Consider the following 25,845-nt stretch of genomic DNA (forward strand, 5'->3'; position numbering starts at 1 on the left):
TTTAATAAAATCTTCATTTGAGGGTTTATCAATATCACTATAAGGCCAGTCCTTAATTACAAAATTCCCATGTCTATGTTCTAATTCATAAGGAATGTAATATCTAACACCCATTTCTTGTAAGTATCCTTGAATACAAAAATTCTAATTCTCTTGTAGTCTTCTCCCTGCCATTTATGTATAAAAAAAAATTCATGTTTCTGAAATAGATACAAACAACAACAACATGCATTTTAAAGGCCATTTTCCCTGCTAGAGCGGGGGTTAGCCTTGCGGTCCCCATGACAATCTTCTCCATTTTGCCCTATTTTCTGCATCTCTCCTTGTTAACCCCCTTGCCCGCATTTCTTCTTCCACCATCTTTAGCCAAGTCTTTCTCGGTCTTCCCCGTCCTCTGCTTCCTTCTACATTCATTTCCACCACTCTTCTCAACCAGTCACTTTCATCCTTCCTCAACACATGACCAAACCATCTCAACCTGTTCCTCTTCACAGCATCAATCACAGGCTCTATTCCCATCATCTTTCGCAATTCATCATTTGTCTTCCTCTCTCTCAACGATACTCCGCACATCCGTCGAACCATGCGCATTTCCACCCTTTCCAACCTTCGTTGCTGCTCTACGTTCATTACCCATGTCTCGCTCCCATAAATCATAACACTTCTCACACATGCAGCATACATCTTTCCCTTCAGCTTCAACGACACTCCCCTCATCATCAGCACGCCACTCAGTTCCCGAAACTTCTTCCATGCACATCTCACTCGAGCAACCGTTGCCGAGTCTGATCCACCTTCTCCATTCAGCATGTCTCCGAGGTAGCAAAATGTTTTCACACCTTCCAGCTTCACGCCGTCTCCAAGATCCAACTCAACATTTCCTCCATCTGCAGCACCCTCAGTGCACACCTTACATTTGAATGTAGCTGCCACACTGGTTAATGACCCTCTCAGACCACTACATTTTTGATGAACCCACTCAGCGCACATTGTACATTGAATGGAGTTCATTCCGACACCCTTCCTACACACAGCACAGGGCCACTTCCCAGTTATTTCCACCTCATCACATGCTTCACCACTTGCCATCACCTTCGTCTTTCCGATATTCACCTTCAGACGTTTTGTCTCCATACATTCCTTCCACGTGTTCATCTTTTCCTTCAGTCCATCCATACTTTCCGCAATCAACACCAGATCATCTGCATACAACAACTCCCATGGTAAACCCTCCTTTACGTTCTGAGCAAGCAACTCCATCACAGCTACAAATAGTAGTGGACTTAGTACCGACCCCTGATGCACTCCCACCTTCACCTCAAACTCACCACTGTTTCCGTCCTTCGTCCTTACAGCTGTGCGCGCTCTTTTGTACATTGCCATCACTACTCTGATCAACCATTCCTCCACTCCTAACTTCCTCAATGCCCATGTCAATACTTTGTGTGGTACCCTATCGAATGCTTTCTCCAGATCAACAAACTGAAGAAACAACTTCTTCCTCTTCTCCATGTACTTCTCCTGCAACTGCCTCACAATGAAAAGCGCGTCTGTCGTTCCTCTTCCTGGCATGAATCCAAACTGCATTTCGTCGATCTTCACTTTCTTCCTTATCCTCCTCTCCAACACCCTTTCCAATACCTTCATTCCATGCTCCAATAACTTTATCGCTCGGTACGAGCCACACTCCAGAGGGTCACCTTTCCCCTTGTATAGAGGGACGAGGGTACTCAGTTCCCAATTTACTGGAATGCGGCCTTCTTTCACCACCAGATTACAGATCTCTGTCATTCTCTTCACACCCCAACTTCCTGCTGCCTTCAACATATCTCCCACAACTCCCGTCGGCCCTCCCGCTTTTCTACCCTTCATTGCTTTTATCGCTTCCTCAACTTCCTTCTCAGTTATCTTCTTTGCCGGTCCTAAAACTGGGTTACTCTCTATGTTGCCATCCCATTCATTCTCTGTATTCAACAGCATTTCCATATATCTTTTCCATCTTCCTTTAATTCCATCTGGGTCGACAACGATTTGTCCCACTTCATCCTTCAAGCAACTCACCCCCATCACGTCACACCTCTCTTTCGCTATTTGCTTTGCAATCCTGAATACTGCTTTCTGACCCTCTTCCAAATCCAAGCGTTCTCCGAACATTTTCCTACATGCCTCCTGCGCCTTTGCTACCTCTTTCTTTGCAGCCTTCCTGACTGCCTTATAACTTTCATGCTCTGCTGTTTCTGCTCCCGTACCCTTCGCCTTCTGCCACTCCTTGAACTTCTTCCTCTTCTCGTCAAGCCTCTTTCCAACTTCATCATCCCACCACCATGTTTCCGAGTGCCTCGGTGGTCCTTTTGTCCATCCACATACCTCACCAAAGGCTCCCAACAGACTAGCTTTCATCGACATCCAACCACTTTCAAGCTCAACCACATCATCCTCGACACTACTCAGCCTCTCTTTTAATGCCTCCCTTACTGTCACCTCTTTCAACCTCCACACCTTCATTCTCGGTTGGTACTTCACCCGCCGAGCTCTCCTCGCACCTTTCACCCTTACGTCGCAGACAACCAAGTGGTGCTGTGAAACAGCCTCCTCCCCCGGGATCACCTTTGTGTCCCGGAGGTGCCCCTTGTCTCGCCTACGCACCATCAGGTAGTCAACGGTTGTCGTCGAGCCACGTGACGTGTATGTAACAAGCTTATTATCCTCTTTCTGGAACTGAGTATTACAAATCAACAAATCAGCTCCATCAGCAAACTCCAAAATCCTTTCACCTTCTCCATTTCTCACACCATATCCGTAACCCCCATGAACTCCGTCAAAACCATCCATACTCCTTCCCACGTGTCCATTTAGGTCTCCTCCTACCACAACAACTTCCTCATCTTTCACGTTTTCCATCAGCTTCTCTATCGCACACCAGAACTTGTCCTTTTCTTCATCGCTTCGACCAACCTGCGGAGCATATCCCGAGATGACGTTCACCAAGAGCTTTCCAATCATCATTTTCACCATCATCAGCCTATCACTCACTCTCGTCACACTCACCACACTGTCTACAAACTCCTCAGAAAACAGGACACCAACACCATTCACGCCCTCCAGGCACCCTTGCCACACAAACTTGTATTTCTGTCCCTGCCTACCCTTCACCATTCTCACACCACTTCCCTTCCATCTCGTCTCTTGCACACAACATATGTCCACTCTTCTTCTGACCAATACTTCCACCACTTCTCCTGATCTCCCTGTTATTGTCCCTACATTCCATGTCCCAAACCTCAGAAACCGATCTCCACTTCGGTTTCTGAAATAGATGTGAGATTAATATTATGACAGGTAATACCACCCCATCTCCCAATTGTTAAATCGGTTTGTATTCCTCGGCTTTCTATCTTTATCCCATTTCCTTCCTTCTTTGTCATATAAACTATCACTTCACCATAATTTTTTTTTATTTTTCTTAAAATCGTGTATTTTTTGTCTGTTATTTATGCTTCCACATATCTCATTATCCTTACCAAGTGGGTAATATTTTTCGATACGAGAATTATTTAAATCGTGTAGTTCTTGTAGGTTTATTGAAAAAGTCCAATTATACCCTAAATTAGGCATATCATACCCCCATTTTTCTATTCTCATATTAACTAAGCATCCTTCTTCAAATAATTCAATTTTAAGTGGATTGTTAAATTTAATAAGGAAAGGTGTATGGTTTGTAGGTCCAGGTGTTAGTTGTGGTTGTAAATTCTACTTGTTTGATAAAGAGTGCTGTAGAACATTTTGTTAAATCACTGAATCTCACCAAGTCATTTGCATCTGTGGGGCTTCGATAATTAATTAATTTATAAGAATTTTTCATATTAATATTTTTTGTTAAATTATATTTTTGTCGTTCAGCCTGTGCCTTTGTATAATAATTTGATAAATCAATATTCAACTCTCAGGATACTCCAAAGATAGAACCATCTTTTCCAAAATAAGTCATTTATATTAGATTTAAAATGACATCATAAAAATTTAATTATTATTGAGTTGAAATAATACATATAAGCATAATTGACCACAACATTTAGAATTAATTTCTTGAACTTGAAATGTTTGATAAACACCATTCTGTAAGAAATGTATTCCTTCAACAGGTGGTGGCATACCATAACTATCAAAATAATATTTATCCTGACTATTATGAATACAAACCCAATGAGAACCATTCTGTGTCTAAATTCATAATAATATTCATTGTATTCTTGGACAACTTTGTTAATTCATCTCTCATACAAATAACCACATTATCAATTTTTAGTTTTTTACAATACTTAGCAAGTTTTATATTTGACGTTGTATTCTTTCCAAATTGTTTAAACCATTTATCCATTTATTTATGAGAAAGATATAACCCATTACCCCTTTTAGTTAGTTTAACACCTGCCTGTGAGATAGAAGAAAGCATATCTCCAACTAACAATCTCGCTTTATCAGGTAGACTTTCAAGCTTTTCAGCAAAATCTACAATTACACCACTTCCACTAATTTGTTTCTCCAACTCCTTGTTATGTCTTCCAATTATTTTTGAGCTTTTAGTTGTGCCTTCCTTTCGTTAGCAGTTTTTACCGCTGCTGAAATACCACCCGTTAATGCTCCCGTCGCACTTAAACCAGCAAATAAAGGAATTAGAAATGGAAGAAATCCTCCTCTCATCTCTATTATTGAATATTTATTTAACATCGGTTTTGATATTTTTAATTTAAGTGATCCAGTACCATTTAGTGTTTTCACCTGCTCTCTTGTGAGCAAAACATCAATTCTTACTGCTTCTTTTCTTTGAATTGTATTAACATTAATAATACAAGGCTTTTGATTTTGAATACAAGATAATAGTTTATTAAGATTGATTTGATTAATATATAGTTTATTAAGATTTGAACTGCTACTCATTTATTTACTAGAAAAATCTATGTGATATTAATTATTACACCATTATCTGTATTAATCTGCAATTCTGTTTCTTCCAAAAGCAAAAAATGTGTAAACCTCTTCACTCTCCCCTCTTTCAATGTATAGACAAGTATCCACTTTATAGTTTCCTTTTGAGAACTCAGGTCAATTGCATAGATTGTGTGAAGTTTTTGAAATGCAACCATATCCAAAATGGGATCTTTATTACCATTGCTTTCACACACCTTTTGGTAAGACTTGTCGGCTGCCACATAATCATTTTTTTCCCAATCAATTTCCAATCTATCTCGTAGGTAAAATGTACCATCAAGAGAAACCCGAAGTTGTTTCACCTCAGCATTATCACTCAGCATGATAAATCAGGATAAATCAGGATCCAGCCTATCAGTGGGATCCAAAACGTAAACTGTTCACCCTGGCGGAGGAGTGTGCTCTACCGAGTGCCAATCTATTTTTTTCTTCTTTCTTTTATTGTGTATACACATAGAGCTGCTTGTGATTATTAAGTCGACTACTGGTTGCATCATTTCTGGGGGTGCAGCTGTGCCTCTGATGCAGTGCCCCCTGTTTCCAGTCAGCTGGTTCTAATTTTGCCGACATCAGAATGATGACAGGCTGAGTCCACTCACCTGGTGTTATTTAATGGCACGACAGGGCTCAAACCCAAGACCCTGAGATCTTAAGCCTTAAGGCATCCACCTCAATCGTTAAGCCAACACCGGGTTTATTGTGTACTTAACAGGTGAAAGAGTTCATAAAAATGTAAGCAATTAACGTAGTTTGTCATGCAGAGAAAAGGCAACAACCATTTCATTCGTGAAAAATTTCCTTCATCACATCAAACAGATTTCAGGCTTTGGGGCCATCTTGTTTATTTCTGGCTGACATTCATACATAACCTTCTCCTGGTTGTTCTAATTCTATTTTCCTCCTTAAAACTACCTCTGCTGTTTCAACAAGCTGAGAGCGAGTAATAAACACAAGCTGTAAGGATAACCATAAAGGTCTAAAAAGTGCACAGAGACAAACAAATGGTCTGAACTGTGCGTCTCTTACTGTCCGAATAACCACCAATGTAGTGGGGTCATGTGTAGCAAGATGTCAAATTCCCAAGATTCTCTGTGATTGAGTTTGAATCACAAGGCAAGTTACAAACAATTACCTCCTGCCTAACTCGAACACTAAAAGGTAAAACTGTAAAGGTTATTTTGGCGAATACACATTGTACATGTAAACAGGTTCTCTTGTGAAGCAGGATGCAAGGTGCAATCTTCGTGGCCATTAACTTTCATTGACGTGGTGCAAGGACGGAGTTCCGGGCCACCTCGGCAATGAGATCGGCTCTCAGGTTTGAATCCCTAGGGGAACACGCGTGCATCATCATCAGTCATAAAACCAAATAATGAATACAAAATGCCCACTCACAACATCACAACAACGTATAACTTGACACTTCTTATATACAGTCGAGGCTCATGAAAGAGCGAGAATACAAAACGGATTGGGACGCAACAGAACAAAATAAACAGTAGTGAGAGGGTGGGAGGAAGACACCAACAGTGAAGGTGAAGGACAAAATAGACGGATAATTAGACAAACAATAATAATAATAATAATAATAATAATAATAATAAAGGAGTCTTATATAGCCCCATCAAGCAGAGTTAACGACCCTCGTGGCGCTTTACATTATCATGCGAACGCACACACACCGCACACACATACAACAAACATACACACACACAGACACACCTTCACTCTTGTCCTATTCCTCTCCCTCCCCATTCAAAACCCACAGATGTGTACTCTCCCACTCCCTCCCCCGCACATGTACACAGACATACTCTCGATCTCTGTCCCACCTCAAACCAAAGGGAAAACAGGACTTAGACTTTGAAAGACTTGTGAAACAGATCGGTTTTGAGGGAGGTTTTAAAGGCAGGAAGAGAGTCAAGATGTTGAACAGAGGAAGGCAAGTCATTCCAGAGCAGAGGTGCAGCAAAAGAAAAGGATTTCTCACCAAATGATTTGGTGCTGGTGCGTGGCGGCTCTAAGGTCATAGAGTCGTCGCTTGAACGAAACCGTCGCCGAGGTTCATAGAGAGTGAGCAAATCGGAGAGATAGTGAGGTCCCGTTCCACACAATGATTTATAACATAGTGTGCAAATTTTGTATTGCACACGAGCAGAGACAGGCGGCCAGTGTAAAGATTCAAGGAGCGGAGTAACATGGTCAGACTTCTTCGCCTTACAGACAAGACGAGCGGCAGAGTTTTGAACCTTTTGTAACTTATCCAAGAGAAACTGAGGGCAGCCAGCATACAAAGAATTACAATAGTCTAGCCTTGAGAGGACAAGGGCACAGACCAGAGTTAGAGCAGCTTGAGGAGTAAGAAAGTGGCGAATGGATGCGATCTTTCGCAGCTGAAAGTATGCTGATTTGCAAGTTTGAAGTACTTGCTTGGAAAATGTCATGTTACAGTTGAAAACCACACCAAGGTTCTTGGCCGACGAAACAAAGTTTACATCGGTTTCACCAACATGAATAGTGGTAGGAAGTGAACATTGTAGAGGACATCTGTGCGATCTTACAATCATAGACTCTGTTTTAGCATCGTTCAGCTGAAGTTTGTTTTGGGTCATCCACGCCTTCACGTCGGCAATACAGCCTTCTAACACTTCAACAGTGGGCACGATTTGTTGAATCGTGCTTCCTTTGTACAGCTGATTGTCATCCACAGAGGCGTGGTGATCAACTGAATGTCTGGCAACAAGATCAAATAGAGGCTGAGTGTACAAAAGAAAGAGGATAGGTCCCAGGACTGAGCCCTGGGGAACGCCAAAGGAAAGCGGAGAAGGGGCTGATCTCTGGCCATTAACAACTGTTTGCACTCTATCAGTAAGATAGGACATCAGCCAAGAAAGGGGAGTACCAGTTATACCAAATGTGATTTCAAGACGACGAATTAAGACACTATGGTCAATCGTGTCAAAGGCAGCAGAAAAGTCTAGAAGAGCAAGAACGGAACCTTACCACAGTCAAGAGAAGTCAGAAGATCATTGGTTATTCTTAGGAGAGCGGTCTCGGTGTTATGGCCTGGTCTATATGCCGACTGGCGAGAATTGAAAAGATTATTTGAAACTAGATGGTCATTCATCTGTGATAGCACAATTTTTTCTGTGATCTTTGACAGGAAAGACAGGTTGGAGATAGGACGGTAATTTTTCATGTCGTTAAGGTCAAGGGTGGGCTTTTTAAGAAGTGGTTTAGCAAGAGCTTGCTTAAAGAGAGGTGGAAATGAACCCGTAGTCAGAGAATCATTGATAACTGCAGTAATAAATGGGAGGAGGGTGTCCAAACACTCAATAAACAAATCGGTGGGAAGGGGGTCGAGATCACATGTTTTTGTGTTTGACTTGAGGATTGTACATTTGACAACTTCCTCAGTAACAGGAGTAAACAAACTGAGAGGTCATCCGTGAAAGCAGTGTTCAGCATCATCCAGGGAAAGGAGTGACTGCTTGTCAAGATTGTTTCTTATTGACTGAATTTTATTGTGAAAGAAATGCAGGAAGCGTTGGGGTAGTTCGTTTTGAGGAAATACAGTGGGAAGAATGGATTTAATTTTGGTGGCAAGAGGGCGGTTGGTAATGCTGAACAGTTGCTTGCAGGAGGAGCTCCTAGTAATCCGATCAGAAATATATGACGTTTTTGCTTTCAGAATGATTTTTATGACGAGTCTTTTAGCTATGTTATACAACTGTTTATGGACTGTGAGGCCAGTCTTCAGCCACTGTCTCTTGGCACGTTGTCGTTCCTTTTTGGCAGCCCTGACTTTGTTGCTGACTGCGCTGAACCACGGAGTACTCCTGCATCTGGAAACGGCATGCCGTGTCGCTGGAGCATGACAGTCAAATGCTGTGCGGAGGCAAGAGTCGAGGTCTTCTGCAGTGACGAAGGAACGGCCAGAGAGACGGGTGTGAAGGTCCTCTTTAAAGGCGGAACGGTCGATGGCACGGATGTTGTGGGCGGTGATGAAGGTGGGCTGAAAACGAGGAACAGCAATACTCAGGCGACTGGTGACACAGAAGTGGTCCGAGGCGATAGCACAGGTCACTGACGTGGACTGCACCAACTGATCATCGCATCTGTGCACTAACCAATCCAGGATGTGTCCTTTAACGTGTGTAGGTTGGGAGACAGACTGAGACAGACTAGAAGTAGAAAGGAGGTCAATGATCTTTGAAGTGAGAGGATGTTGTGGTTGGTCGTAGTGGACGTTGAAATCTCCAAGAATCAGGACGAAACCAGGAAGAGTATTGCAGTGGTCGAGCAGATTAGGAAGCTGGGTCACGAACATAGTCAGTAAGCTTGTTTTTCCGGTTAGGTGGAGGTCGGTAGAGGCAGAAGAAATGAAGAGTGTTTTCTGACAGAGTGAAGGTGACATGGGCTAGCTCGTAGGATGAATGGTCGAACGAAAAAGTCGTGGTGAAGGAGACAAAGGGAGAGAAGTTGTCTCTGTAAATAACAGCCACGCCCCCACCCCTAGAGGAGCGAGGAAATGACTGCAGGGTGTATCCAAGTGGGGTGAGATCAGCGCATCTAATGGGGTAGGGAGGGATGGGCTGGACAGGATGTATACAGAAGGAAATTTCTTCCCCCTTCCCCCAAATCCTCCCTACCCCCCTCGTTTCTCTCACCCCACACCTCCTCTCTCACCCCTCCCTCCCCTACTCTCTCTCTCTCCCTCTACTCCTCTGTCTCTCCCCCACTCCTCTATCTATCCTCCACTCCCCCCTCTCCCCCACTTCCTCCCATCTCTCCCCCATTCCCCTCCCTCTTCCCCAATCCCCTCTCTTCCCCACTCCCCATTCTTCCCCAATCCCCATTCTTCCCCAATCCCCATTCTTCCCCACTCCCCATTCTTCCCCACTCCCCATTCTTCCCCACTCCCCATTCTTCCCCACTCCCAATTATTCCCCACTCCCCTCTCTTCCCCACTCCCCCCCCACTCCCCTGTCTCTCCCCCACTCCCCTCTCTTCCCCACTACTCCCTCTCCCCCACTCCTCTGTCTCTCCCCCACTCCCCTCTCTCTCTCCCACTCCCACTCCCCTCTCTCCCACTCCCGTCTCTCCCACTCCCACCTCTCACTCCTCTCTCTCTCTCCTCTCTTCCCCACTCACCTCTCTCTCCTACTCCCTCCCATCTCTCACCACTCTTCCCCACTCCTCTCTCTCTCTCACTCCCTCCCATCTCTCACCACTCTCCCCCACTCCTCTGTCTCTCCCCCACTCCTCTGTCTCTCCCCCACTCCTCTGTCTCTCCCCCACTCCTCTGTCTCTCCCCCACCCCTCTCCCTCTCCTCCACTACCCTCTCCATATGTCCATTTCTATCCTTTTTACACGGCTTCAATTTCTTTTTCAGTTTTTCTTTTTAACTTTCGCTATTCAGTTGTAATTTTTATTTGATATTTGATGTACCATACTCATTACTGACAGGTGCACAAAACCCAACACAATATGGAGGATAATACACACAAAGGTATGGATACATTCAATTAATTATTTGCAATAAAGGAATGAGAAACGGGAATGGATCGAAATGGAATACTAAACATGAACGGGTCAAGACGTTAGGCAGGGTTTCTTTGGTGTGCTTCACACATAAATGTGAAATGCACAAACCTACAGTGTGTAAGCACAGCCTCGATTGCTCCTGAAATATTTTTTTAAAACGTGAGCGCGTTGGCACAGAAGGCTTGATGCCTCAAAAAAAAAAAACTCGGGTTATGTCATGAAGCTAAACAATTGCTATTGCTTATCATACATCATGTTTATATAGCTTGGATTGATTCCAATTCCACTGGGAATAAAGGAATTATCCAATAGGCCGGAGGGCTTGAAGTCTGGGGCCTACACAAACTGTGTGCCTCAGAACTCCCATGATGCCGATGGGCTGCATCGTTTCGATATTTACCTCCGCCACCAAAGGTGGATGAAGGTTATGCTTTCACCCCTGTTTGTCCGTTTGTCTGTCCGTTTGTTTGTTTGTTGTGAACAAAATATCTCAAAGTTGTGGACGGATTCGGATGAAATTTGGCAGAGATGTGGCGTATGTGACATAGACGAAATGATTAGATTTTGGTGAAAATCCGGATCCGGCTACTAGAATTTTAAAAGTGATTCTTCACCATTGGGAGATAGGGCCAAAATAATACGCAGCAGGATATCTCAAAAAGTTATGGAAGGATTTGGACGAAACTTTGTGGACAGGTTGTGTGTGTGTAACGAGGAAGAATCGATTCGATTTTGGTGAAGATCTGAATATGGATTAGGACATGGGTTCCCAATCAGTGGGCCACAGCACGTTTTTCAGGTGGGCCACAGAGACTGCCCAATATTTGCCCAAATAATATAATCTTTTCATGCACAAGGCCTAAAACAAGAGTTCAATTCTGTGTGTGTTGGTGGTGGCCAGTGGTAGCCACGCACTATTCCCTGCATATTTTTTTAGTCTTGTTTTTTTTATATTTCTCCTATTTTTTCCTCCAGAAACCCTTCTGAAATGACAAAACGAGAATATGATGAGCAATACATAAAGTTTGGATTCACATCCTTACATGATCATGGAGAATAAATTAAAAGGGAATGAATTAAAGCCAGATTAAATTTAAATTTAATTAATTAATTAAAGCCGTCCTGTGCCAGAAAGCTCTCGGAAATCAATCTTTGCAGCCATCAAAGTTAAAGCTCCATTTGGAGAAGATTCATCCACATCATCAACTTAAGGATGTGGACTACTTCAAGCGAATGGAAGAGAACGTGAAGCGCCAGCGCTTGGATCAAAGTGGAACATTATTTCAGCAAAACAAGCGTCTTACGGAGGCTTCTTATGCCGTCAGCCTCCTCATTGCGCAACAGAAGAAACCTCACACAGTCGGAGAGACTCTGATCAAGCCATGTGCTCTGAAGATGGCTAGGATTCTGCTTGGAAAAGAAGCTGAAAAAAAGTTCAACAAAATTTCTCTGTCAAATAATACGGTTCAAAGGAGGATTGCTGACTTGCCCAGCGACATAAAAGAACAGGTGAATGCTGAAATCAAAAACGCTGCATTTGGATTGTTCTCAATTCAGTTGGATGAATCCACAGATGTTTCATCCTGTTCCCAGCTTCTTGCCTTCGTTCGGTATGTGAAGGGTGATTCCATCAAGGAAGAATTCTTATTCTGCCGTTCTCTCGAAATAAATACCAGAGCTGTGGATGTGATGGAAAAAGTAACAGAGTTATTTGACCATGAGGAACTGAACTGGCACAATCTCTGTGGAGTGTGCACCGATGGCGCCCCAGCTATGCTCAGCAAAAAGTGGCTTCCAAGCGCTTGTTCGAAATCTATCTCTAGGCATCATTTCTGTCCATTGTCTGATTCATCGGCAAGCTCTTGCTTCAAAAACCTTTCCATCTCATCTTCAGGATGTTCTTGAACAAGTCATCAAAATTGTGAACTACGTGAAAAGGAGTGCTTTGAATTCCCGACTGTTCAATCAATTGTGCACAGAAATGGATTCAGAGCATAAGAACCTGCTTTACTACACCAAGGTGCGTTGGCTATCAAAAGGAAATGTTGTGGCATGAGTGTTTGAACTCCGAGAAGAGATGCAGAGTTTCCTACAGATGCAAGAAAAACACAAACTTGAAGCTTCTTTCCATGAAAAGCTGTGGGTCTTTCGCCTCGCATACCTTGTGGATATTAATGAACTGAACAGACTGAATCTAAAGCTGCACGGAAAGGGAACAACTATCATTCAGTTCATTGACACTCTCAGTGCATTTATACAGAAGCTTGAAAACTGGAAACGAAAGGCTGAGGAAGGAAACTTTATCAAGTTCGAATCTCGTTCAGAAGTCACTATTAATGAGCCGTTGGATCCTGGCGTTGCAAAGGATGTTGTGACACACCTCAGCTGTCTCAGAGAAGGATTTCTGCAGTACATTCCAGAAATTGGGAGAGAAGGACTGGCGCTCATGAGGAATCCTTTTCTTGCTAAAGTCAGTGATGTCCAGGATGACCTGCAAGATGAACTGATTGAATTTCAAAATGATTCTGGATGCAGAGATGTCTTTGAAGCTTCCTCTATCTCTGAGTTTTGGCCAAAAATGATGGGAAGCTACCTCAACATTGCAAAGGAATGCCTTCGGAAACTCCTGCCCTTTGCAACAACTTATCTTTGTGAATCAGGCTTCTCAACGTTGGTGCAGCTGAAAGCAAAGGCTCGGAACTGCCTTGAATGTGAGTCAGATCTTAGATGTGCGCTTTCTACAACAGAACCTAGGATTTGGAAACTGGTGCAGAAAATTCAGGAGAATGTCTCTCATTAAAGTAGCTTTCGGTTAAACTGGATTTAGTTTTTTTCCAATTGGCAGATACTGCAATGTTTTGTGTTACAGCCCACAAGCAAAGCACCCTGGAGATGAGTTTTCAAATATTTTTTATTTTCCTGGTTATTTTCCTATTATTTCAATGTGTTAATCGAGTTTCATTTCTTAATTTAAATATTTTTTATTTTTTTATTTTTTTTGTATACAAGATCGAGGCTCGTGAAAGAGCTAACGTTAATCACACAAAAAGTCAAACCGACACATAAAACATATAATAAGGGGAGCAGTAGACAATATGGGGAGAGAGGGGGAAGGACACAAACACAACATTTGAGAGCAGGGACATCGAGACATCTGTGGGAGGGAGAGGGCTTGGGGGAGGTGGGAGAGGTATAAAACACATGGACACGACAAGGACTTCCAGGAAAGAAGTTGGAATTTAAAAAAATAAGTGGATCTGGGGTGAATTAGCGGGGGTCGAAAAAAAGGCAACTTTAGAGGCCATTTGGTGGTTATATTTGACATTATGGGGTATTGTGTGTAGATCAGTGACAAAGTCTCAATTTAATCAATTTGAAATTCAGACTGTAACACAAGAAAACACACTATTAAAAGCTGATATTCCAGGTTTGATTCCATATTTCACGATCGCAACTCATGGCCAAAATAAATATGTCGCAATTTGAATTTTTTTATTTATCCCATAATGGGTAAATTACCCCACAATAAATTTACCCCATAAAATTACCCCATAATGTCAAAGTGGAATAATTATTTTTTAGAATTTTTTCCAAAGTAATTAAAAATAAATTTATATCAATTTTTATTTAAAATCCAGTATTCTTTTATTATGCATCCCTTTATTACTTGTTTATTAATAAAGTAGTGGCAAAGTGTGTAAGATCACCATCCATGTCACCACTGTTATTGATATGTGTCCCAGGGAAGTGATTCTATGTATGTCCACACACTATAACATCTTCTTCTTTCACTGGCAACATATTTCGCTCCCTAAAACGTCTGTTTGCGGGTTTGAACTCCAACCCCTGCCCTGTACCTTCCAATTATCTACCGTTGGAAAAGTAATCATCGATTTACTTGGTTGAAAAAAACCGTCGGCATGGTTATGTATTCCATTCGATCGCACATGATGACGAGGGGGGAAGAGAAGGTAGACAAGGGAGGGATTGGGTAGACAGGGGAGGGATTGGGTAGATGGGGGAGGGAGAGGAGAGACAGGAGAGACAGGGGAAGCAGAGGGGATTAGGGGAGTGGGGGAGAGGGGAGGGAGAGAGTGGGGGAGGGAGGAGAGAGGGGAGGGGGATCCTATGCTAACTTTTTCCATCACTTTGGATGGGTACTCTTCCTAGTATATACTGTATATATATATATATATATATATATATATATATATATATATATATATATATATATATATATATATATACAGTGAAACCTTGACTTACGAGTGCACCAACTTACGAGTTTTCCGAGATACGAGCCGTCGCTCGGGCGGTTTATTGCTTTGAGATGCGAGCCGAGATCTGAGTTACGAGCTTACGCCACCCGCCACCAAGTGGGTTCCGGTCACGTGGTTATCTTGCCGTGCAAGCATCTCTGCCGTATATCGCTGCTGCTTTGTTTTCGCATTTTGGTTATTTTGGAGCTTACGCCACCCGCCACCAGGTGGGTTCCGGTCACGTGGTTATCTTGCCGTGCAAGCATCTCTGCCGTATATCGCTGCTGCTTTGTTTTCGCATTTTGGTTATTTTGGAAAATTTCTTAGTTTTAACCATGGGTCCGAAGAAATTGAGTGCCAAGGGCAGTACTGAGAAGAAGAAGAGGATGATGTGCTTGGATATAAAACACGCAATCGTCGAAAAACATGAGCGAGGTGTGCGTGTTGTCGACTTGGTGAGGCGGATGTGAAGGCAGCTGAAGATTTTATTATAACTTTTGCCGAACTGATGGAAGCCGAACGATACATCCCCCAGCAAATCTTCAACTGTGACGAGACAGGGCTCTTCTGGAAAAAGATGCCGAGGAGGACGTATATAACGGCAGAGGAGAAGAGCATGCCAGGCCACAACTTGTTCAGAGTGCCGGCGATAGCTCGCCTTCTCTTTGTGGAAAACACGGTGAGATCCTTAACATCCAACAACTAATGGGACGCAAACGGGGCGCCCAGTTTAGCGGTACACACATTGATGAATCACCCTGCCTGTGATTCACCCATGACAGGTTATAGCTGGGTCGGGATTCAAACCCAGGCTGGACAGTTTAGAGTCAAGTGTGTGTACCTCCAGTCCAGGCCATCCTGCCAACTTGTATGCTGCATACAGGTGAAATATAAACCGCGAGATATTTTTATATATACTGTATATTTAAAAAAAAATTGGTGTGGTTTTTGGCGGGCTGGAACGGATTAATAGCATTTCAATGCATTTTAATGGGGAAATTTAATTTGAGAAACGAGCAAATTGAGTTACGAGCTCGGTCACAGAACGAATTAAACTCGTAAGTCAAGGTTTCACTGTATATATATATATATATATATATATATATATATATATATATATATATATATATATATATATATATATTGTTATGAATTTTGGGGTAGAGTGATATATATAGAGTCAGGTAGGTCTGTATAGGTAGTGTGCTCCGATTCTCGTGATGGGGAACCCCACATGTAATTTTGTTTAGGCGGTTTGTTCGCGTAAGTGTATATTTGTGGTCATACGAGGATGGCCTTGTGCTCACTAGAGTAGGGATTATGTTAATTCCCCTGGTCTTGAGACCTGTGATTTATCCTTCACCCCGTATGACAACGCACTAGACATGTAGAGCAGGAAAGGCCCAATAGCACACACACACACTAATTAAATCCCCCCCTCCACCCCCCACAACAAAACTCACCGGAAGAAGAGTAGTACAGGCAGGAAGTGCCCACGCATTGCGCCAGCATGGTGATAAAACATTGCTCAGGCAGGATGAGGCCATGCCCACATCGCGACGGATTGGTCAAGGGGGATGATGGGGAGATCACACCATTGGGCCAGGTGTCGACCAACGGGAAGGCAGAGTAAGGAAGGACTTGTGATTGGCCAGGGGCAGAGCAAAGAGCGACCCGCTGATTGGTAGGAAGAAGCGACAAACTGATTGGCCACCGACCGATGGCATGAGAGAGAAGTGATGCGGCCATTGGTGGAGAATTGAGCCTGTGATGTTGGCCAGCAGAGATTGGCAGAGAGAGAGAGAGAGAGAGAGAGAGATGACGTCACGAGGGGTTGATAAAAAGTGGAGAGAGACCGACATTTTCCCTCTTGCGCTGGACCTTCTGCTTGCCCTGGACTTCCCTTGCGTTCTTCTATATTCTCTTGCCTTCGGACTTTGGTGGAGAGACGGTTGAGCGAGCACAAAGAGTTGGGTTCTCCGTGCGAGCGACGGGAATACCAGCGCGGCTTGCCACTGCAGCGTAAAGAGGCAGGGGCGAGTGAGACGTCCGGTGAGGCCTAGCAGCGCGGAACGAGGGGTTCACGCCAACGACCGGGCAGCCTTCTTCCCGCCAAGCGTGGAGCCGCGTCCGGACGGCGAGTTTGGGGCCGACAGTTCCTGACAGGATACTTCAGCCATTTGAGCTAAGCCCACATACACCACACACAACGTTTCTTTTCATTTAATTATCCCTTCGTCCGTGTGTAACTCTGGTGTGGGGATGTCCCAATTTAGAACATTTATTTGAGCGTTGCATTTTATTTCGTATTATCGGCATCCGTGGCAATAAAGCCTTGTTTATTTTTGTAAATAAAATCCGGTTAGTGTGAGTTTAATTTCCCAGGATTGAAGAGTGCTCGGAGATCGCGTCAGGTGAAAGCGTCCAGCTTCTTCTTCTTCTTCTCTCTTCTACCCGTGCGTATATATAACATCCGCTATTGAATAACGCCTTGAAGTAACGCTCAATTGGTCATTCGTGGTGTGCTCCGTTTTAATAGAGCTGTCCACACGACAATATATATATATATAATATAATTTTAGATATTCCACAGTTCGTTTTCTTAACAAGCATTCGCTTTGTTTTGCTGTATTGCTGATGGAAATCTACTCTGGGAAATACCATAGCCCACGACTCGGTCTTTAACCAGTTTAACAGCAAAGGCGTCCTTAGTGTGGCACATCATTCATATGCACCATCACTATTAGGCCTTTTCATACAACTTGGTGGCTGTTTGCCTTTTCTTTCTTTTTTTTGTTTAGAGTCGAGGCTCGTGGAAGACCTAAACACTGAACAGATCAGAATGCAACAAGAGAAACTGTCGAGAGAGAAGGGGAGGGGGCAGACACCAACAGCAGAGTTGAAGGACAATATATAGGGAGATTTGCACAAAAAATGGGTGTGGGAAGGAATGAGGGTAGGGGAGGACATGGGGTGGGCAAGATACTGTAGATACAGAAGCGAACGCTCAGGGAGGGTAAACTGGAAATTTGGAAAGAGGTGGACTTGGGGATGGGGGAAGGGGAGATTAACAGGGTAAATATCATGGTTTCAGATGGAGGATGATCTGAGATGGTGGAGAACAGTTGTCTTGAAGACCTGGAGGGAAGAATGAGATCGAAGAGAATGTGGAGATTCGTTCCACAGGCGGAGAAAAAGAGGAACAAACGGGTGGAGGTGAGCAGTGATCCTGGAATCACATGATTCAGGAATCCCATGTGGTCCATCAAATCGATCCCATGTGGTCCATCAAAATTATTTGTATCTTCATGCCAAATCATCTCAGCTATATGTTTGAAAGCTCATTCTATTTTCGAGCCAATCAATGATTTTTCAATAACACAGCAACTTTCCAACTCGTGATCAGATGTTTATACGTTTTATCCTTAAGGTACTTGGAATAAAAACTTACACTGAAATTTGAGGCCTTGCATTTAAACCTAGCTCGGTAAGACTAGATGACCTGCTTCATTAGGTTACATTAGATGCTATGTACAACTTCAATACCTCAACTTGTCCAGTTTTTTCTGTATGGCACGTTCAATTTGAAGCCGTTTCTCCTTTTCCTCAAGCTGTCTTTGTTCGCCTTCACGAAACTCCACAGAATGCTCCATCATCTTCTGAGATTTGGATTCTTGTATCTAGATAAAAACAACCCACCAGACACCGACCGCTCTTCACACCATCCGTCAGCCAAATGGTGTACTTTCGTGATCATGAACCCGCAAACGACACCTATCTGCCAGGCTGCTAAACACCACTCTCCATGTGGTTTATGTGGTGTGTAATTTTTTTTAATGTTACCGTATGATGGGAGAGAGAGCATTAGATGTGCAGGCCGGGGTCTACGGACCTAGCTTTCTCGTCCCAGCTGTTTCTAGTATTTCCTTGTACGATATAAAGCAATCATTTTATGGTCCATGGAATTGGTTATCGACGGTTTACAGCATTCATTGGCTGGAGATATTTTTTACCATAACCCAAAATGCATTGCGCCATAAATGAGTTCCATTATCAGACAGGCACCCAAAGAGGTAAACTTTAAAAGAGAATAAGCGATGAAGTATTGCGCATCCCTGGATAAACTGTATAAGCACAGAATCGAAAGACAGCATTCATTCACTACCATAGCACAGTTTCCTTGAAAGGCCTCACACATTGTGATGGTAATTATACAGTATCAAAGTGATCTTGTGTGATGCCACGTGGGGGAAAAAAGACAAGTAAATGAAATATACACATGCTCATTGAGAACCATGCAATGCAAGGTACCAATAAAGATTCCGAGGTAGAACAAACAAAACACCCAAAATGTACAACGGGGTCACAATGACCCGCAATCAACCTGTGCCTCAAGCTGTCGTGTATATTCTGCTTTGGCTTCACGTTTTGCTTGCATCTCCTTTAGCTCCTTGTCGAAGGCTTCATTCTGAGCTCTGCCATACAGACAAATTGGGCACAGTAAAAGAGGAGTGTGCATGAGGAAAGGACGTTCAAACTGTGGGGAAATGACAGCAAAATGGTCGTCATGGCTGGACTAAGCGTGCCGCTGAGTGCACATAAAGAATGTGTGATAGTTAAGCTAGGGTTTGGCTATAAGGCTGCCCATGTGGAGTAAGGTAGGGAAAGATGTCAAAGTCAGGAAAAGTTGGGCAATATGATCGTTAAATCCTCCTCGTTTCTTATCTTCACCAAACTAAGCATTATTCATTTGAAATTGTCCACTATAGACTATACTATCAACCGGAGTGCCCTCAGGTGAGGATAGGTCAGGTACAGAACATATCTGGAGAGGTAGATGACATCTTTATCTACCTTGCTCTATTCAAGTCGTAGATCTGTATAAAATAGTTTTGTGGCTTTATAATGTGCCAAGTGGTTGTAAAAGCATTTACTGTAATCGACTCACTGTATATCAAGCCAATGTGTCTGCATATAGAGCCAAGAGGTTTTTTCTGTGGCTGCGAAACATGTCAGACGTAAGACAGGGGATGTGCAACTCTAAAAGTTAAAATTCAATCCCGTTTTGTCAGCCTCAATCCCGCCTTGGCGACGGACCCAGATTCCATCAGTGCCTGTGTTCTCAAATCCTGCTCTGCTACTCTTGCATCTTCTCTGTGTGTGCTCTTCGGCCTGTCCTCCGCCGGCTGCTTCCCATCTGTATGGAAGTCGGCAAACTATTGACCAGCAAGTCATGGAATCCATCATTTTTGCTGAAGTCGTCTTTCATTTTTTTCAAACAGCCTGATCTCCTACCATCAGTTTGAATTCTGGGCCTGTCACTCACATGCGGATATGCTGCTGCTCCTTTCAGAAATGGATGGAGGCCAGACATCTCAAGAGGACAGGATCATCTCCGTGGATATATCTCGACAGTTTGGAATCCTCCTCTGCATGCCAAGCTCACTACCTGCAGCATACAAGGCCACGTTCATACCTAGCTTACAGACTTCCTCCACTTGTACATAATATCAATGAAGCCCTCTCTTCTCCCAGTGGAGGGTGGAGTGTGTCAAGCAGTATCTTGAGCCCAATCTTGTTTCTTATATATCTATACTAGCTTGGCTCGGCTCGCGCGTCGATACTGAGGAATGGGCTTATTTTAGCTGAGGCTAATGACTGTACCTGAGTTGCTGTGTTGTCATTATTTTCACCAATCATAATACAAACAATTATTTTGCACAAATGTATTTGTTGTGTTTGTGATATTACATTTTTATAGGCAATTTAGGTTGAAGATTTAGGTTGAATGTTTTTTTTTCAAGAAAGAACCCCCCAGCACATACATAGGGGAGGGGTAGGTGCAGACTGGAAGTTTGGGACGATTACACCTCACCACCACGTAATTCAAAACACCTCACCACCATGTGATTTAAAAACACCTCACCACCATGTGATATTAAAACACCTCACCACCACATCATTTAAAAACACCTCACCACCACATAATTCAAAATACCTCACCACCACGTGATTCAAAACCACCACAACGTTATTAAAAACACTTCACAACCACAGAAACAAAAGTTTGAGGGAGTCGTTAAGTGACAACACAGACACTGCCCAGATGTGTCAATATATAGATAAATGACTGTACCCGAGTTGCCGTTTTGTCATGGTTTAAATTAAACCAATTGTCCTACCGTGCGTTGGAGGTATCGCACCTGTGTTATGCACTCACGCGCAATGTTATGACGCGCGTGAGTGCGCACGCGCAACGTCACGTTATGCACTTGCACTCACGCGCAAGTGAGTGAGTGTTATGCACTCACTCACTCACGGTAACGGCCACGTTATGCACTCACGCGCAAAATAATTCAAACAATTATTTTGCACAAATGTATTTGTAATATACGTGATATCACATTTTATAAACAATTGAAGTTGAAAAAAAAAATTTCCCAAAAAAATCCCCTCCCCAAAAAATGAAAAAAAAAAAAATACCCTTAGGATATACCGACGGGAGAGATATGTGCATGCCAGAAGTTTGGTACGATTTCACAAAAGTTTGAGAAAGTAGTTCAGTGACAACACAAGACAACACAACACAACACAACACAGGACAGGACAGACGCTGCACAAACACATATATATATATATATATATATATATATACTAGCTTGGTGAGGCGAGCGTACTCAATACTGAGGAACGGGCTTATTTTAACTGAGGCTAATGACTGTACCTGAGTTGCTGTGTTGTCATGATTTTCACCAATCATAATACAAACAATTACTTTGCACAAATGTATTTGTTGTGTTTGTGATATTACATTTTTATAGGCAATTTAGGTTGAAGATTTAGATTGAATGTTTTTTTTTTCAAGAAAGAACCCCCCCGCACATACGTAGGGGAGGGGTAGGTGAAGACTGGAAGTTTGGGACGATTACACCTCACCACCACGTAATTCAAAACACCTCACCACCAAGTAATTCAAAACACCTCACCACCAACTAATTCAAAACACCTCACCAACACGTAATTCAAAACACCTCACCACCAAGTAATTCAAAACACCTCACCACCAAGTAATTCAAAACACCTCACCAACACGTAATTCAAAACACCTCACCACCACGTAATTCAAAACACCTAATCAACAAGTAATTTAAAACACCTCATCACCAAGTAATTTAAAACACCTCACAGCCATAAACCAGGTAATAAAAACACCTCACCACCACGAAATTAAAAACACCTCACCACCACGAAATTGAAAACACCTCACAGCCATCAAACACGTAATAAAAACACCTCACAGCCATAAAACACGTAATAAAAACACCTCACCACCACGAAATTAAAAACACCTTACAGCCATAAAACACATAATAAAAACACCTCACAGTCATAAAACACGTAATAAAAACACATCACTGCCAAAAAACACGTAATAAAAACACCGCACAGCCACGAAATTAAAAACACCTCACAGCCATAAAACACGTAATAAAAACACCTCACCACCACAAAATTAAAACACCTCACAGCCTTAAAACACGTAATAAAAACACCTCACAGCCAGAAAACACGTAATAAAAACACCTCACCACCACAAAATTAAAAACACCTCACAGCCATAAAACACGTAATAAAAACACCACACGGCCATAAAACACGTAATAAAAACACCTCACCACCACGAAAGTAAAAACACCTCACAGCCATAAAACACGTAATAAAAACACCTCACAGCCATAAAACACGTAATAAAAACACCTCACAGCGACGAAATTAAAAACACCTCACCACCACGTCATTTAAAAACACCTCACCACCAAGTAATTAAAAACACCTCACCACCACGTAATTATAAATACCTCACCACCAATTAATTCAAAACACCTCACCACCATGTGATTTAAAAACACCTCACCACCACGTCATTTAAAAACACCTCACCACCACATAATTCAAAATACCTCACCACCACGTGATTCAAAACCACCACAACGTTATTAAAAACATTTCACAACCACGGAAACAAAAGTTTGAGGGAGTCGTTAAGTGAGAACAGACACTGCCCAGATGTGTAGATATATAGATAAATGACTGTACCCGAGTTGCCGTTTTGTCATGGTTTAAACCAATCATAATTCAAACAATTATTTTGCACAAATGTATTTGTAATATACGTGATATCACATTTTATAAACAATTGAAGTTGAAAAAAAAAATTTCCCAAAAAAATTCAAAAATAAAAATTGGAAAATTTTTCAAAGAAAATACCCTTGGGACATACCGACGGGAGAGATATGTGCATTCCAGAAGTTTGGTACGATTTCACAAAAGTTTGAGAAAGTAGTTCAGTGACAACACAGGACAGGACAGACGCTGCACAAATATATATATATATATACATATATATATATATATATATATATATATATATATATATATATATATATATATATATATGTATATATGTATATATATATATATATATATATATGTATATATATATATATATATATATGTATATATATATATATATATATATGTATATATATATATATATATATATATATGTATATATATATATATATATATATATGTATATATATATATATATATATATATATATATATATATATATATATATATATATATATACATAATAATATATCTATCTATAATTCCAGTAATCTCTGTGTGTCTGTGTGTGTGTCTGTGTGTGTGTATGCGACCGCTGTTTCTCGACAACTACCGGTCCGATATACTTGAAACTTGCCAGGTATATTGCTGGGGACCCGAGGATGTGCCTTTTCAAGGTTTCATATTAATCGGACAAGTAGTTACCGAGCTATGGCGATTTCTTTACCAAACTCCGCAAGCCGTTCGCTTTGGACCAAACCATTTCATGTAAATAGAGGGGGGTGGATTGTCACCGTACTCGCAAGCCGTTCGCTTTGGACCAAACCATTTCATGTAAATAGAGGGGGGGGATTGTCACCGTACTCGCAAGCCGTTCGCTTTGGCTTTGCGAATGGACCAAACCATTTCATGTAAATAGAGGGGGGGGGGTTGTCACCGCACTCGCAAGCCGTTCGCTTTGGCTTTGCGAATGGACCAAACCATTTCATGTAAATAGAGGGGGGGGATATAATTTTAGATATATATATAGTACGGGCATGCCCTAGTACATAATAATATATACACATACATATACACTACCGGTCAAAACTTTTCGAGCACCTCAATTTTTCCAGTTTTTATTGAAATTTAAGCAATTCAAGTCGAGTGAATAAGCTGAAATGGTACAAAGGTAAGCAGTAAACTGCTCGAGGTTAAAAAAAAAGTTTAGGTTAGCAAAAACGGGAAAATAATGTAAATTGCACAGTTATATTGTAAATTTCACAGTTTCCTACACCATCAAAAGGCACTTGGAAACTGGAGGAAACTCTGACAGGAAGAGGTCTGGCAGACCCAAAGCCACAACAGAATCAGAAGACAAGTTTCTGAGAGTCAACAGCTTGCGTGATAGGCGGCTCACAGGACAACAACTTCAAGCACAGCTTAACACTGGTTGAAATAAGCAAGTCTCCGTTTCAACTGTGAAGAGAAGACTTCGAGCTGCAGGTTTGACAGGTCGAGTGGCAGTAAGAAAGCCATTGCGAAGATCGCAAAATAAGAAAAAGAGGCTTGCCTGGGCCATGACACACCGCCAGTGGACTCCTGAAGACTGGAAGAAGGTCTTCTGTACTGATGAATCAAAATTTGAAATCTTTGGTTCATCACACAGGGTTTTTGTATGCCGTCGAGTAGGCGAAAGGATGGTTCCTCAGTGTGCGACACCAACTGTCAAATATGGAGGAGGAAGCGTGATGGTCTGGGGCTCTTTTGCTGGATTCAGAGTCGGTGACTTGCACAGAGTGACTGGCTCGAACCAAAAGGGCTACCACAGCATTTTGCAGCGCCATGCAATACCCTCTGGTGTATGCCTAGTTGGTCAGGGGTTCATTCTACAGCAAGATAATGACCCTAAATGCACCTCCAGGCAATGTCAAAACTACCTTCGAGGAAAAGAACAAGACTGTAGGCTTCAAATCATGGAATGGCCGGCATAGTCTCCAGACTTAAACCCCATCATGCTGGTTTGGGATGAACTGGACAGAAGGGTGAAAGCAAAGCAACCTACAAGTGCAACACATTTGTGGGAACTTCTGCAACAGTGTTGGGAAGAACCTCCCGAACAATATTTGATTTCCATTGTAGAAAGAATGCCACGAGTGTGTCCGGCAGTTATACCTGCAAAAGGTGGCTACTTTGCTGAGTCAAAAATTTAAATTAAATTTTGCTAAACCAAATGATTCTATGATTTCTTTTTATCTCCAATTGTTTATTTGTTCTATGCTTAATTTCAGAGTACGGGGGTTGGCCTTTTTCGGGCACCTTGGTTGTTGTTTTTTTTGTTGGTTCCCTTTTTGAAGCAATGTTTTACGGCCGGATGCCCTTCCTGCCGCCAACCCTTTTTGTCGCCTTTTATGACAACCAGGGAATTACCAGTGAACTGGTACTCAATTTTCCGACCTCGGAAGGATGACAGGCTGAGTCAACCCCCCTGGCGTTAATTCAGCGATCGACCTGGATTCGAACCCAGGATCCTGGGATCCTAAGCTGACACCCTAGCCGCTAGCCCAACACACACACACACATATATATATATATATATATATATATATATATATATATATATATTGTTACGGACCGCGGATAAGATGTTGGTTTTGCCGAGCGGAGGCCCCGCGGCCCTAACAGTTACCCCGACTAACCCGATTTCCGAACGTTGGCCGGATCGCGCCACAGATATTCAATATGGAAAAGACTAAAATGACGGATGTGAAGAAGAAGAAGAAGACCAAAAGGTTGGAAATACTACTAAATTTATTCCTATTATTTACATGCTCAAAGTAACCAAGGAAGAAGGAAAGATAAGAAAATAATTTACAGAAGATATTAGACACAGTGCAACGCTAGCTTATACAAACTTAATTAACCCAGGGACAGAAC

The 25,845-nt window shown here is 42.3% G+C and overlaps 1 protein-coding gene across 2 annotated transcripts in view; it reads right to left on the reverse strand.

Annotated features, from left to right (window-relative positions):
• Positions 1-5,666: 5,666 nt before the first annotated feature.
• The window catches only part of LOC137436768 (cilia- and flagella-associated protein 45), an 83,028-nt gene continuing 62,849 nt past the window's right edge, over positions 5,667-25,845 (reverse strand). For both annotated transcript variants that reach the window (XM_068130846.2, XM_068130847.2), the window contains exons 10-12: positions 19,181-19,271; positions 18,343-18,476; positions 5,667-6,317 (exon numbers count right to left, since the gene is read on the reverse strand). In XM_068130846.2, the coding sequence (XP_067986947.2) occupies positions 6,248-6,317; positions 18,343-18,476; positions 19,181-19,271 (295 nt within the window). In that variant the 3' untranslated portion in view covers positions 5,667-6,247. The remainder of the gene's footprint in view (positions 6,318-18,342; positions 18,477-19,180; positions 19,272-25,845) is intronic.

Source organism: Myxine glutinosa, chromosome 11 (assembly GCF_964187855.1).
Source record: "Myxine glutinosa chromosome 11, kmMyxGlut1.1, whole genome shotgun sequence".
Lineage (NCBI taxonomy): Eukaryota > Metazoa > Chordata > Myxini > Myxiniformes > Myxinidae > Myxine > Myxine glutinosa.